Source organism: Clupea harengus, chromosome 8, assembly GCF_900700415.2.
Source record: "Clupea harengus chromosome 8, Ch_v2.0.2, whole genome shotgun sequence".
Lineage (NCBI taxonomy): Eukaryota > Metazoa > Chordata > Actinopteri > Clupeiformes > Clupeidae > Clupea > Clupea harengus.
This window is the reverse complement of record NC_045159.1, coordinates 7553716-7566455: the sequence shown is the minus strand read 5'-3', so window position 1 is coordinate 7566455 and position 12740 is coordinate 7553716. Positions and strand designations below refer to the sequence as shown.

General features: G+C 40.8%; 2 protein-coding genes across 2 annotated transcripts; both read right to left on the bottom strand.

Moving 5' to 3' along the window:
- Positions 1-2685: 2685 nt before the first annotated feature.
- On the bottom strand, positions 2686-4124 carry si:ch73-52f15.5 (uncharacterized protein LOC100150557 homolog). Its single transcript, XM_042708390.1, has 2 exons — positions 3320-4124; positions 2686-3146 (listed from the first exon to the last, which is right to left on the bottom strand). The coding sequence occupies exons 1-2, from the start codon at positions 3670-3672 to the stop codon at positions 2828-2830; spliced, it is 672 nt and encodes a 223-aa protein (XP_042564324.1). The 5' UTR covers positions 3673-4124; the 3' UTR covers positions 2686-2827.
- A 90-nt stretch (positions 4125-4214) lies between these two features.
- On the bottom strand, positions 4215-11798 carry htatsf1 (HIV-1 Tat specific factor 1). Its single transcript, XM_012835822.3, has 10 exons — positions 11694-11798; positions 10850-11014; positions 10466-10649; positions 10288-10335; positions 9159-9313; positions 8480-8643; positions 8053-8149; positions 5715-5804; positions 5423-5560; positions 4215-5154 (listed from the first exon to the last, which is right to left on the bottom strand). Exons 2-10 carry the CDS (start codon positions 11012-11014, stop codon positions 4771-4773), a joined length of 1425 nt encoding a protein of 474 aa, XP_012691276.1. The 5' UTR covers positions 11694-11798; the 3' UTR covers positions 4215-4770.
- Positions 11799-12740: the final 942 nt, after the last annotated feature.

Sequence of the window (12740 nt, the reverse complement as noted above, 5' to 3'; positions counted from 1 at the left end):
TGAGTAATGAGAAAGAGCTTTTTTCTGAGCTCACTGGCATACCACCCCAGGATTGGAAAGCTCCTTGGGCTGAACAGATGGAGGAAAGTAAGATATCACCAGAGCATCAATAATCCACTAGATGGCCTGTTGAGAAGGCTATTACGGCAAACCCCATATGGGTCTAACAACAAGAGGGTCCAAAGGATGGGAGACTGGGTCCAATGTGTTGCAGAGAGGAAGGGGTGGTGAGAGTAAATTAAGAACCATCCTTCCAGCTAGTGCAAGGTCATTTTCGTTGCAACTGTGAGATTCTAGACATGAGTAATTGAGGCACTGTCTCTTTGGTCATTTTAAAGCAAAACATATTCAGCTGCATTTGGTAGGAGTGGGTTGATGTCAAAACAACAAAATAAGTAATCCTGGGTCTACAACAATTGCAAATTGAGGTTGAATGCCAGCAGCTTAAACCATAATGTTCTTCAAGGTACTGGTCTGCAACCTTCAAGCAAGACTTCAAAAAAGTGGATAACATAAAACGCTAAATGTTCAGAAACCACACTGTCAAGAACATATCACTTAGGAGACCTTCAATAATCCCTAAATCCACACCGCAATCAGCCAGGGATATGCAACACTTTATTCTCATCTTGTATCTTTGTTCATATTTTCTTTGGGAACTTTATAGACTTTCTTAGCATTGTTGCAATAAGGTTTACATTTTTGCTTATATTTCTAAATTCTAAATCTTCTGTCAGCCTGTAATCTTAAAAAATAGCTTTACAAGACAAATACAACACAAGACCAGGACCAAAAATGAACAAACAGTTTGAGGGCTCAGCTTCTCTGAAAAACCTTTCATGGGTTTACAAATGTTTTTCATTATTTAAAGAGAATAAGTGGCCTCCTACATGAGCTGCCTAGCTTTTTATTTGCCTTCATCTCAGCTGTGGGGCTCAGAGGATTGTTAGCACTGACTAGCTTGCATGTCTTGCATGTCTCTGTACACATAAATCAAACCTCATTAGATGTGAGAAAGTCACTCTCTGTCAGACTCCGCAGGAAGCTTAGAGGTAGCGAGTATGAATGAGTGAGTGGGTGATGGAGCTCACCCGAAGAGGCCAAGCAGCAGTCACCACGTCATCTGTGACGCAAATGATTAAAACTTTGACTCTACCACACACACACAAGAACACACAGTTATGTCAGCCAAAATAAAACTCCTCCTAGTTCAAGAATAACATACGAATATATCAATTGTCTTGTGAGATAGTCATTAAACAGTTGGTCAATTATAATAATCACTCTCTTCTTATGAGATACCAGTCCATATCAGAACAGTGTGCTGCAATTCATTATAGCTGGTGAACTTGTATGAGTGAGTTTGTGTGTCTATAAGATAAAGAAGCAAAAGAAAAAAGACATCAAGGCATTACATTTGTATTTATTGGTCAGAACTACTTTTCCATAAAATAATCATTAAATCTTACACATCAGACCCTACTGATTTTATTTGTGTATTCCTTTTGTCAGTTCATATTTTACCCATTGACTGGTTATTTTCATGCTTTCCTGAAGATACAAACAGAAGATTTAAATCAAGTGGGAAGCTGGCCATTTTTATTGGCAGCACAAGGCTGAAAAATTGTTCATGTTCACAGTTTGCCTCCTAAAGCATCAATTTATCATGGGATAAATTCAAGGTATCTTGGGATATCATGTCAAGGGATAGTTGTTAATGAGCTTTGCTTCAGCATTGGCTTGTCAAATTGGCTTGTCAAAAAACAGACTTGATCCACTTCATGTAAAATAAGCTAATTTGTAAGAGATAGAAAGTTTATAGAGAATAATAATGTACTAAATATTGAACCATTCTGTCTATTTGGCAATGAGCCTAGCACTTGGTAAGACAGAGAAAGTGAAGATGGAGGATATACAGTCATGCAGGGGAAGATGTGAATACAACACAAATATTCCAAGACTTTACATTGCAGGAATAAAAACAACGAGTAACACTAAGAGTGTTGAAAATGAGCTAATGAATACATAGTGGGTGCTGTAAATGGATTTGCGAGGACATTCGTCAGTCACTGGAGAACAGTGCAAGTTGGACCAGATTCTTTCTGGCAGATCCATGACACTACCCATTAAAGTCCCTCTAGTCTGCCTTTAGGGTAAATCCCTGCTTCCAAATCACAGGTTCTGAGCCTTGGGGCTGAACATTTCCAAACAGGTTTTCTGAAGAACACTGGCTGTGACTATTGGAGAGACCGAGAAACCCACAATGAAGGTCTATCCATTTTATCAGTCAGTTTCTTAGGCTTGATTCTCCCAGCCTCTCTGCTGAAAAGCCAGTGTGGGCAAATATCTTATTTACTCCCATGCCCATGACGTCAAAGTAAATCCTTTCCACAAAGGAAAATAGGTACTTCTTCTTTTAGTACCAATACAAGTCCTTTGTCTTTTCTGGCACTTGGACACCTAATGAGAGAAACACATAATACATCTCAAAATTATATATCTGAATTAAAATAAACAGCAAAACTAGTATAAAATGATAAATTATGCTTATATAGCCATATTGGTTTTGTTCCACTTTCCCTAAAATGAATTCTAACTACAGACATCCAACTTCAAAAGGGAGCCTTGCCAAAGTCAATATCTTGGATGTATCAATACATGCCTCTTAAGGATGTTTCTGATAGTGGTAGATGTTAAGGAGCACATAAAGCTTTGCTCAAATTGAGACCAATACAACTTAAGTCGGAAAATAGAAGTTGTTAATAGATATGAAGGAAAATGTCTGAATATACATAAATACTGAAGATACTCTAATGTACACTATATATTAAAACAGACAAGCACCTGAGTCTAGACTGATCCTGTTGCCCACTGAATCTCTAAAACCAGTGGGTGAATCCCAGCCTGGACTGGCCACCTTGGGAGCCATGACTACTCCCCCTGCTGGCCGTTCCATGTGTAACATGCTCAGGAACGAGCTGGAGCCCTCAGCTGGCCCCGCCGGTGGATACACCATCGGGGGGGGCAGGTCAAAGCCAGCACCTGGCCTGGTGGAGTAGCTCCAGAGAGCGGAGGTGAGACCCCCAGGGCCCATGATCACACCCTGACAGGCAGCCGGATTCTCGGCTGACGAGAACTGGGCCAGGCTAGGACCAGATGGAAAAGGGTTCTTGGGCCAGTCTGGGTTGGACAGGTTCCACGTCGGGGTAGATGGCTCTTTAACATTAAAAAAAGGATGGTTAGTGTTGTAATTTTATGGTTGGTAAGGTAATTGTATGGTTAAGGAGAAGCTTAAAAAACATTTCCTTGTTTGGTTTACAGTTGCACAATTGCACAACCCTGAGAGGGAAACCTGGGGAGGAGATCAAAACCTGGCAATCTATTCCTAGAAATAGCTTTGAATAATCTGTCTGGGCATGAAAAAGATAAGGCATAGAAAGACAAACCTTGTTTGATGCCCTTGCTTCTGTTCCGAGGTTTGCCGGTGTGGTGGTCTTTGGGCGTGCTGGCTTTGACGCTGAGGTCTTTGGGAATGTTTGCCTTTTTGAGGGCACGTGAGAAGTGCTCATCCACCACGCTGTTGATGTCTCCCTGGTAGTAAGTGAAGAGCACCCTTTGTGGTGGTTCTCTCTCCTTTATCTCTGCCAGACTCTCTACCCTCAGATTCTCCATTAGAAAGCACACTCACGAGCCTACGTGGGCAGGAAGTTGTTGAATTTACACAAACACAGCACATTTCAAATAGGCCCACAAGGATTTTTGGTCATTAACCTCATTTATAGTACACATCCTATGATTTATGCACAAGGAGCAAATACAGAGATCTCTTACCTTCATAAACGATAAGTCATGTAAATCCCTTTCCAGGAGGAGAGTTACGGCAAGTCCTTCAAAAGTGTCTGCCCGCCAAGACAGCTACTAGCTGAATGCCTCAACTTCAAATGTGACTGGCTCTGTGTTCGAGCACACCTTGGCCGATACTTTAACTTTCAGCGGTATGTGCCTTCATGGGCTCTAGCATACAGAATGTGGCCTGTCTAGTTTGACTGGAAACAGACACGTTAGTAAGGGGGATGGGGGGGGGGGGGGCAGCTACAGGCAGGTTCCAAAATGACACTTGGGCTGTAATGATGCACCTTTAGATCACTGACATGGATGTTTGTGGCCATGAAAAGCTCTAAAGCAAATATGAAGAAAGACGCTGAATACAGATGTTCAAATTCACCAGTTTGAGCAATTTATGTTTCACAAGCTCTATGAATATTGCTTCCATGAACATAGTGTCACAGGAGTGCACCTGTAATGTAATTAACAACTACTTTAAACATTTTTAAAAAGAATTAAATTGATCTGTTTTTCTAACATAAGATTCAGCTAAAATTCAAAATCATCTTTGGGAATTTAAATCAAGTCTTAAAACATGAGATAGTAGTTAGTCTTAGAAGTGGCAGGTTTCTCACAACAAAATACCCAACAATGATATTACTTTAGAGTTTTAATTATAAAAAAAAAAAATCTCAAAATAACACAGGAAACTGAAGACATGACAATGAATTAATGACAAATTAAAACACTGCTGCACAGCACACAGTTCCACAAACGAAGGGGGCAATCATCGCCTAACGAAGAGCTAAGAGCTCCTGCTGAAATATCATAATTTGATGACGCCGCGCGGCCAGACAAAGGAAGAATTCAGGACAGACAAGGCAGTGTTGTGGTTTAGAGCGGGGGGAGATTAGTATGAGATGAGGGTACCGAGTCATCTCCCCTCTAAGCATCCTCTTCCTCATCATCTTCATCACTACCAGCCACACTGCTATCTGTTGACTCGGCGGCCCGGTCTTGGGACTCCTCGTCTGCCTCCTGTCTCTCCGCTGCCCCCGACGGGCCCTGAGCAGGAGTTGGAGTTGGAGCCGTGGCTGCAGCCGTGCCCTTGCCGTTGGAGGCCTTCGTGGGTGCTGCTGGTTCTGTAGGTGGTGGAGCTGGTTCTGTAGGTGGTGGAGCTGCATCTGCTCCGCTGCTTTTCGGGGCTTCTCCCTGTGCTGCGGCTCCTGCTGCGGCCGCGGTCGAGGTCTCCTTGCCCCCCTTGCCATCATCCAGGAAAGTCTCCCAGCCTTTCAGCCTCTCCTCACGCTCACGCTTCGTCTCATCCACCTACACAGCAGGCCCAGAGCGGGAGTCAGAAGAATTATTCAAGAGAGGGGGATGGCAGACAGAGGGAATAGGGGAAGTTGGAGAAAGATTACGGAAGGAACAGAAGTAGATAGATGATAATATTACCTGAACCTGCCTTAATTGAACATCGTATATCATCAGCATTAATCAGTATACTCTATACCTGAAATGTTTCAGAAGACACTCTAGGGCCTAGTTTGCACATTTGTACATATTCATATATATACATTTTCTAACACGCACTCACCGTATAATCAGTGGCGCCATCCCACAGTGCAGCAGACAGCTGCTTCCCTCCGAACCACCGGCCGTTTAATGCCAGTATGCAAGCGTCACCGTGCTCGGGCTCTTTAAATGCCACTGAAGCCACTCCATCGGGGTGTCTCTGAGGAAGGAAGGAACACATACACATAGCACAAAAGAAAAGTTATCTTAGGTATGATTTATGTATGCTTTGTGTAATTTACTATACTGTATTCTACAGCTGTGCATACGTAGGGTTTTCAAGAAAGTCAAGGGGATTTTTTTTTGTTGCTCACATCGAATATGATGACTTTCTTTACTTCGCCAAATTTCTCACACTCAGTTCTGAGGTCTTCTCTGTACTCGTTCAAAACAAGAGGATCTTCCTGAATAGAAAAAAAACACACATTACACAATGTATTTTTGGGTAACAGGGTAACTACAAAAAAAATTCAAGTCAACATTTAACATAACAAGGACAAATGTAGTCATCTGCGAATTTCAAAAGGATGGCAAGTTTGTTGCACTGAGGCCAGCAGTTTTTATTCTAAAGGAAAGAGAAGAAAGAAAAAAAGTTTCTCAACCATATTTCTGAAGGAACAGTAAAATATTCTTCTCGAGTTCACTGTTTTCAAACATTTTGCTGTATTAAGTACAAAAAATTCAGGGCCTGAAAAATAGAGTAAGACAAACAAAATGCTTAGTATGCTTAAGTTGTTAAATGAAGGGTAAAAAGTGTCACTGGTCGTATGAGAGAGTTTGGAGTGAGGAAGTGGAGAAACAACCACTACAGACGTGGCAGTGTGACTCAAACACACCTGCATTCCTCTAATGGAGTCTGTTGATTTAACCAGACACTTACGAGCAGGAGACAAGGAGGAAAGCATCTGCTTCAAGCAGAATGTAGCCAAACTTGCTCTCTCTAACGACACACCCACTCTCTCTCTCTCAGAGCAGACACACACACACACACAGACACACACACACACACACACGCGAGTGCACTGAGGCTCAGTATGCAGAGCAGCAAAGCTCATGACCATTAAGAGAGCTTGTAAGCTTGCATTTAGCTTGGAACCATTTTTTGGGGCGTAGGGTCATGAGGGTGTCTGAACCCTCTGCTAACACCATCAGTACAGCTGGCTAATTAATGACATCCACAACTAAGAACTAGGAGGAGGCTGTATAGTCATAAATCAGAAAACAGAACCACAGCAATCACTATAGAAGAATGTCCGGATTCCACATCCATCAAATTGTGTCATCCAAATAGTTGGAGAATCAGAGAAGTGTTTTCTTTTTTTTTTAAGAGGTCTAAAAAAAACTAAATGACATTTGCATTATTACATAATATTTACATATTACATTTCATGAGATTTCTTTGTCATGCTGTTAAAGATTTCACAAATAATTGTAATTACCTCTTCAAAAAAAACCTGTAGTTTGTATACAGAGACGTCTCCACATTAGGGGCAGGTGGGGCCTGCCCCCACCACCAAATGTCATTGTGGAGCAGTATACAACATGATCAATAATTCCATTTCAGTGTATATATAAAGTAAATATACATACACACTTTTCTGCGTAATTAACATTGTTGCACACGTATTATTACATATGACAACAGTAACGCTACTCCGACACATTCAAAATATCTTCCTGTACGTGTTGAGTAGAAGTCAGTACTTCTCCTAGCAGTCTTCCTTCGGTGAACATGATTTTACATTTAGACATTTACATTTAGTCATTTAGCAGACACTTTTATCCAAAGCGACTTACATATGTGCGACTTACAATAAATACACATTTTACATTTACACTGATGGCACACTGCACATCAGGAGCAATTAGGGGTTCAGTGTCTTGCTCAAGGACGCTTCGACAGGGAATCAAACTAGCAACCTTCTGATTACTAAACGATTTCTCTACCTCCTGTACCACTGTCGCCCACCAGTTTACATAGGATTTACATAGGCTCAGCATTTGTTTAACCAAGTTAGGAGTTGGAAACACTCTGCACATGTTCAGCGCACTTTCAATAACAAGCGGTGGGGCATGATGACACTGGCCCCAAGGCCAATACAAAATGACGACATACGTCAAGACATTAAGTAAGCGCTGAGCGCTGCACAGTTATGCTAACCACTACTAATAGAAAGGTTATATAATGAATCAAGTCGACAATAAAAGTTCAATTTAGACTGAGGATTTTAACATTCCTTCAATCCAGATCATGCTAGATTACGCGATTCATAAATGTAAACGCTATTACATGTATTATTTATTTTATTAATATTTGCTAAGCTATCAATTAAAAATGAATTAATTCATAAATTGGTGGACTTTGAGATAAATGTTACTGATAAGTTTGCCCAGATAAAAGATCATCATCCATCTTACATCATCCATCAACATCACTGGTGTTTCTACTGCATTACAAGGCATATTATTTTGGCGGTAGGTAAAGCAGTGGGTTTCCCTGCTCTGAAATGTTGCTTTGGATGTGTTATTACAGACCACAGTGCCTGTATACTGCTTTATATCTCCTGCGCTGCATTATGTTAATGTGTGCATTTGTGATTTAATTGACAGGGTGCGTTTGTGTTCATTGACAAGGTTTGTGTCCTCTCTCACCTCAAAGTCACTGGGATGAAACATGTTCCGGATGATCACCACTCGCTCGTGGCGCTTACGATTCTCCCCTTTTTTCTCAGGCCGCCAGTCCAACTGCCTGGAGCAAGAGTGGAGGTATCAGATTGCATACAAATGGTACACAGAATAGTAATTTTGCAAAGAACCATGCCACACACCCCCCCTGACAGACACATACTCACGCACACACACACACGGTACAATAAAAGGTACAAGATGGCTATGGCAAGATTCTGTGTGAGGACACACTTGTATATGCGGTATGTGAATAGGGCTGCCACCATCTATGTGGAGACATAAGGGATGCCCCCCCATTTTTTTTTTCTTTTTTCAATATGTAAACATTTGCAAATATGCAAACACCCCAAACCCAGCAGTATCGCGTCCAGATTTCAAATGTCAAACATACTTTTGCTGCTGCTTCAGTCTCTTGCGGTACTCTTTTGACTTCTTCTTCTTCTTGCTGGCATCGTACGTGCCCTTGAGCTCGAAGCGCGCTGCCTCCACATGCAGCTGGTAACCTCTCATCTCACTCTCATCCAGCAGGCGCAGAGCCAGGGCTACCGACTCTTTCTGCAAACCAGGAGAGGCACAGAGAATTTTTAAAACACATTTCAAAACAAACAGCAGACATAATCTGCAACAAACAAACAAACAATAAAGCATAACTGGGCCTGCTAGATATCTAACTGACACTTCTCATTTAAACAGCAACAAAGACATCTTGACATGAACCAATGAAAATTGGCTAGCAGGTAGCATGAGTCAAATGGTAAGTGGCTTTTCAGGACCATTGCAACTAATGACACCAAAGAAATTATGTTAACATGACCAACAGTGTACTGGTACAAAAGCCTCTGCTGATTGGCTTGTTATAACAGAATACTCATAATAATGAGTCATGACTAATTCTGACAATTAGCTATGTAAACATTTGGACCACAGTTACATAGCTCTTAAAGCAATAAGATCCAGTCAGGTCAAGGTCCAAGGTCCAGTCAGTGGGGATCATAAATGAACATCACAGTTTCTTAGCATACCATAAATACTTTTTCATAACCTACTCAGAGAGACTTTCTGGACCATACCTTCAAATAGCAACAAAGTCCATCTCCTTTCTGGTTGCCCTCTCTGTCCTTGTAGAGCTTGACCTTGTACTCCTCTGTGATGGGGTCACGCATGATGATTCCACATTTGCCCATGAACTCCACAAACTCTTCTGGAGTTATGTCTAGGGGTAGGCCTAAAAGGCAGGGGATATGAATGCGCAAATTAGGTGGGACAGTTGAACCAAAACAAAACCAGCATCAACTGGTTACCTCCGCATTGTGTTACCTCCTTGTATGAAATGTGCCGTAAAAATAAAGTTTGATTTGATCAACCAGAAAGTGCAGTAGACCATCTTTGACAAAGTATATTGTCAAAACTACCTTTTAATGACGCAGTTGTATGCATCCAAATGTAATACACATTGAAAGTGAAGACTTTTACTCAGCTACACGAATCAAGCTCACTTTGATTGCATAGGACATTGGTTAATTCAAAATACTTTGTCATGAATTATCAGATCCTATTAACATGAATCACTAATGATGGAAAGAGCTAAATAATCCGCTAACACCCTCCTCCCCAGAGGTCAGAAGTTAAAGTCGGATTAACCTCTTCTAAACTACAGAGTTCAAGCTTTCAGTCATTCATCATAGTCCATCTCAATATAAATCACATCAAATTCTGTCGGGCAATCTGCATAGTCTCTCATATTCAAAGGCGGGTGGAGTAAACAAAAACTGTTCTCAGGTACAAGTATTGTTACTAATAGTTAATAATAATGACTCAAGTAGAAGTTAAAGTACCCATCAAAATGAGTACTCAAGCAGTGGGTAACTTCATCTGATATTTGTTACCCCAATGCAGCCCATTTTCCACCGAATTTCCACTTAGAGAGTAATGTTTTGGGATTTACTTTCATAGATTCCCACTGTCAAGTGCCCTGGTTCAATATTGCTGCACCTTTGGCGTACGAACCAGAGGCCAATGTGGCGTCTACGCTATGCGTGTGTGAATAACAAATTATTGAATGTAAAAGTAGCGAGACGTGTGTAGCCTAATGTAACGAAGTATACGTACATTTTTTAATTGTCGATGTACTCAAGGAAAAAGTGAATAGTATTCTACATGAAATGTAGTCCTATAAATAAAATGTATCAGAAAACATACCTGAGACATAAACATTTGTGTTCTTATCTTCTTCCACATCAAACCAGCCTGCAATCAAAACAAAAAAGGGGATGCTCTGTTAGGACACATCTGATGTCTACTTAAACAGTCCTGATTCAAAATAGATAAAGTATAACATTACAGAGCCTTTTGGAGGCAAAAAAAAAACAAAAAAAACCTGGATCTCCCTCCTTCTTCCTCTTTTCCCCTTTCTCATTGGACTCTGGGTCATCACTCTTCTCTGGCTTCTGGGGCTCCTCTGTATTGGCTCCTGGGGCTTCAGAGGATGCAGCTGCTTTGTCCTCCTGGTTCTCAGTAAAGCCATAGTTTGCCTGATACACTGCCAAAAAGTCATCTGTTATCTGCAAAAAAGGACATCAATCAGACTGATGTCATTACACCATGCGCTGACTCACAAAGAGCAAATTAAATATAGTTAGTCACAGTGTAATTTTAGCTCATCTGAGCTAGTGTTGAACATAAGCAGTGAATGTTACTACTCTCAAAACGTGGTGATTTAACCTTAAATTACTGTTTGTGGTCATCTTTTTACTCAGTTTACCTTTGGAAACCAAGCTCTCTTGTCAGGGTCCCAGTCGTACACAGTACCATCCTCCGGGTCCACATATGTGTTGGGGTCATCGACGTTCCCACGCTTCTCTCCGTAGAGCTCCTGCAGCCGTAGCTGTTCAAGGAACTCCTTATTCCCATGCGGTTCTCCACTCATCTGCACACAGAATAACACAATTTAGGCGGCTAACTAGTGAGTTGTTGCAGCTCCACATAGGGAGCTGGACAGGCACATGTCTTAACATTTAATTGTTTTATTACTAAAGAAGTCTGAATTGTAAAACGCAAAATAATGCCTAATCTGTCAATAAACCCAAAAAAGTATTTACGCCTGGGATTACACGAAACAACAGTGTAAAATGAATGTGGTATAGACTTCAATCATCTATTGTTGCTGTTTAACTCCAGAAGTGAAAAGCTGCTAACGTTAAAACTATGGCGTGTACAATTACCACTGAATACAGATGACTTAGAAGCGCATGCCTGTTGTCATATTATTGCCAGCACAAAGAAGGAACGTGAATATTAGCAACCATATCTATATACATAACATATCTATGCCCATAGGATACATTAGTGATAGCTCTATATAAAGTAAATAGTAGTTCAAGTAAAACGATGAAACTGGCAGTGGCTAGTTAGCTAGCTACGTAGCTAGCGTCAACAGCTATCCGTTAGCTAGATATCATAGCTAGACCTCTCAAGGTAGTGGCATACAGCAATACATCAACTAGAGGCTATATGTATGGTTCATGTAAATCTAAGCCGTTTCAACTAGAAGTTTTATATCCAATCGGTTACAACAGAAAATATGCTATCATTTAATAGCTACATACCACGGAGAATATCCGCGACTACAACTTAAACAAGTTAACTTCCGGGTCAATGAATCACCTCTGTCTGACAAACCAGAGACGGGAGGTGTGACAGAGAGGATGAAGGAGCGGGACATTCAAATGTTTTGCAGACATTAGCTGGTGCTGCTTCTAAGCAGTGCGGGTTTGTGTAGGGAAACAAGTTTAATATGTGTTCAGTACTTAAATGTACTACAAGTAGAACAGTATTCACCAGACTAGGTTACGCGGTAAGGGCTGAACCCAGCTGGTCAAATTCAAGGTTTCCAGGCATCATAACAGGCCTACAGTGCAACAACTACATGTAGCAGCCTAGTCAAGGAAGATAAGGCAACACATTTAGTAATACGTTGGCCTAGACCCTTAAATTAAAATTAAAATAATCTAAAATCAATATAATGTAGGCTGCAATGATTACAGACCGCAATTCTGTGGCACTGATCAAGTTGTTTCCTCTCCCTTTATTAACAGGGCACTATGATGGACTGCTACTGGTAGACAGAAGATACTCATACACATGGTTGATGACCCCCATGGTTTCATGGTTGGTCTCCGTGGCCTGAGAGTCTCTCTCTCGAATGTAACAAAAAAAAATGTATTCTATATTATATTTAATTTAATTTAATATTTAATTTAGTTGTATTCCAAATGTAATTATCTGTAAATACTGTAGCCTATGTTCAGTGTGTCTGTAGTATGAAGGGGCTACAACTTTCATTTTGCTTTGCAACACTGTTTTCTACATTGACATGTTAACCTTCAATCTCAGAAAAAGAATAAACCAACCAAAGGATGTGTTTCACGTTTGTATTCTTTTATTCAGTTGGTCTTTCTTTGCTGGGAAAAGAGAAATAAAGCCATAAGTATACACATTGTCTGCTCCAACCTCAATAAATATGATTAGTTTAGGCAGTAGGACATTGAGGTGACCATCAGTCGAGATGACTGGGACAGACTTTTCAGTCATGTTGATGTTGTACTGTATTCATGATTCACTTAAGATGGTATGTTCTTGGTAAGGCTCATTTT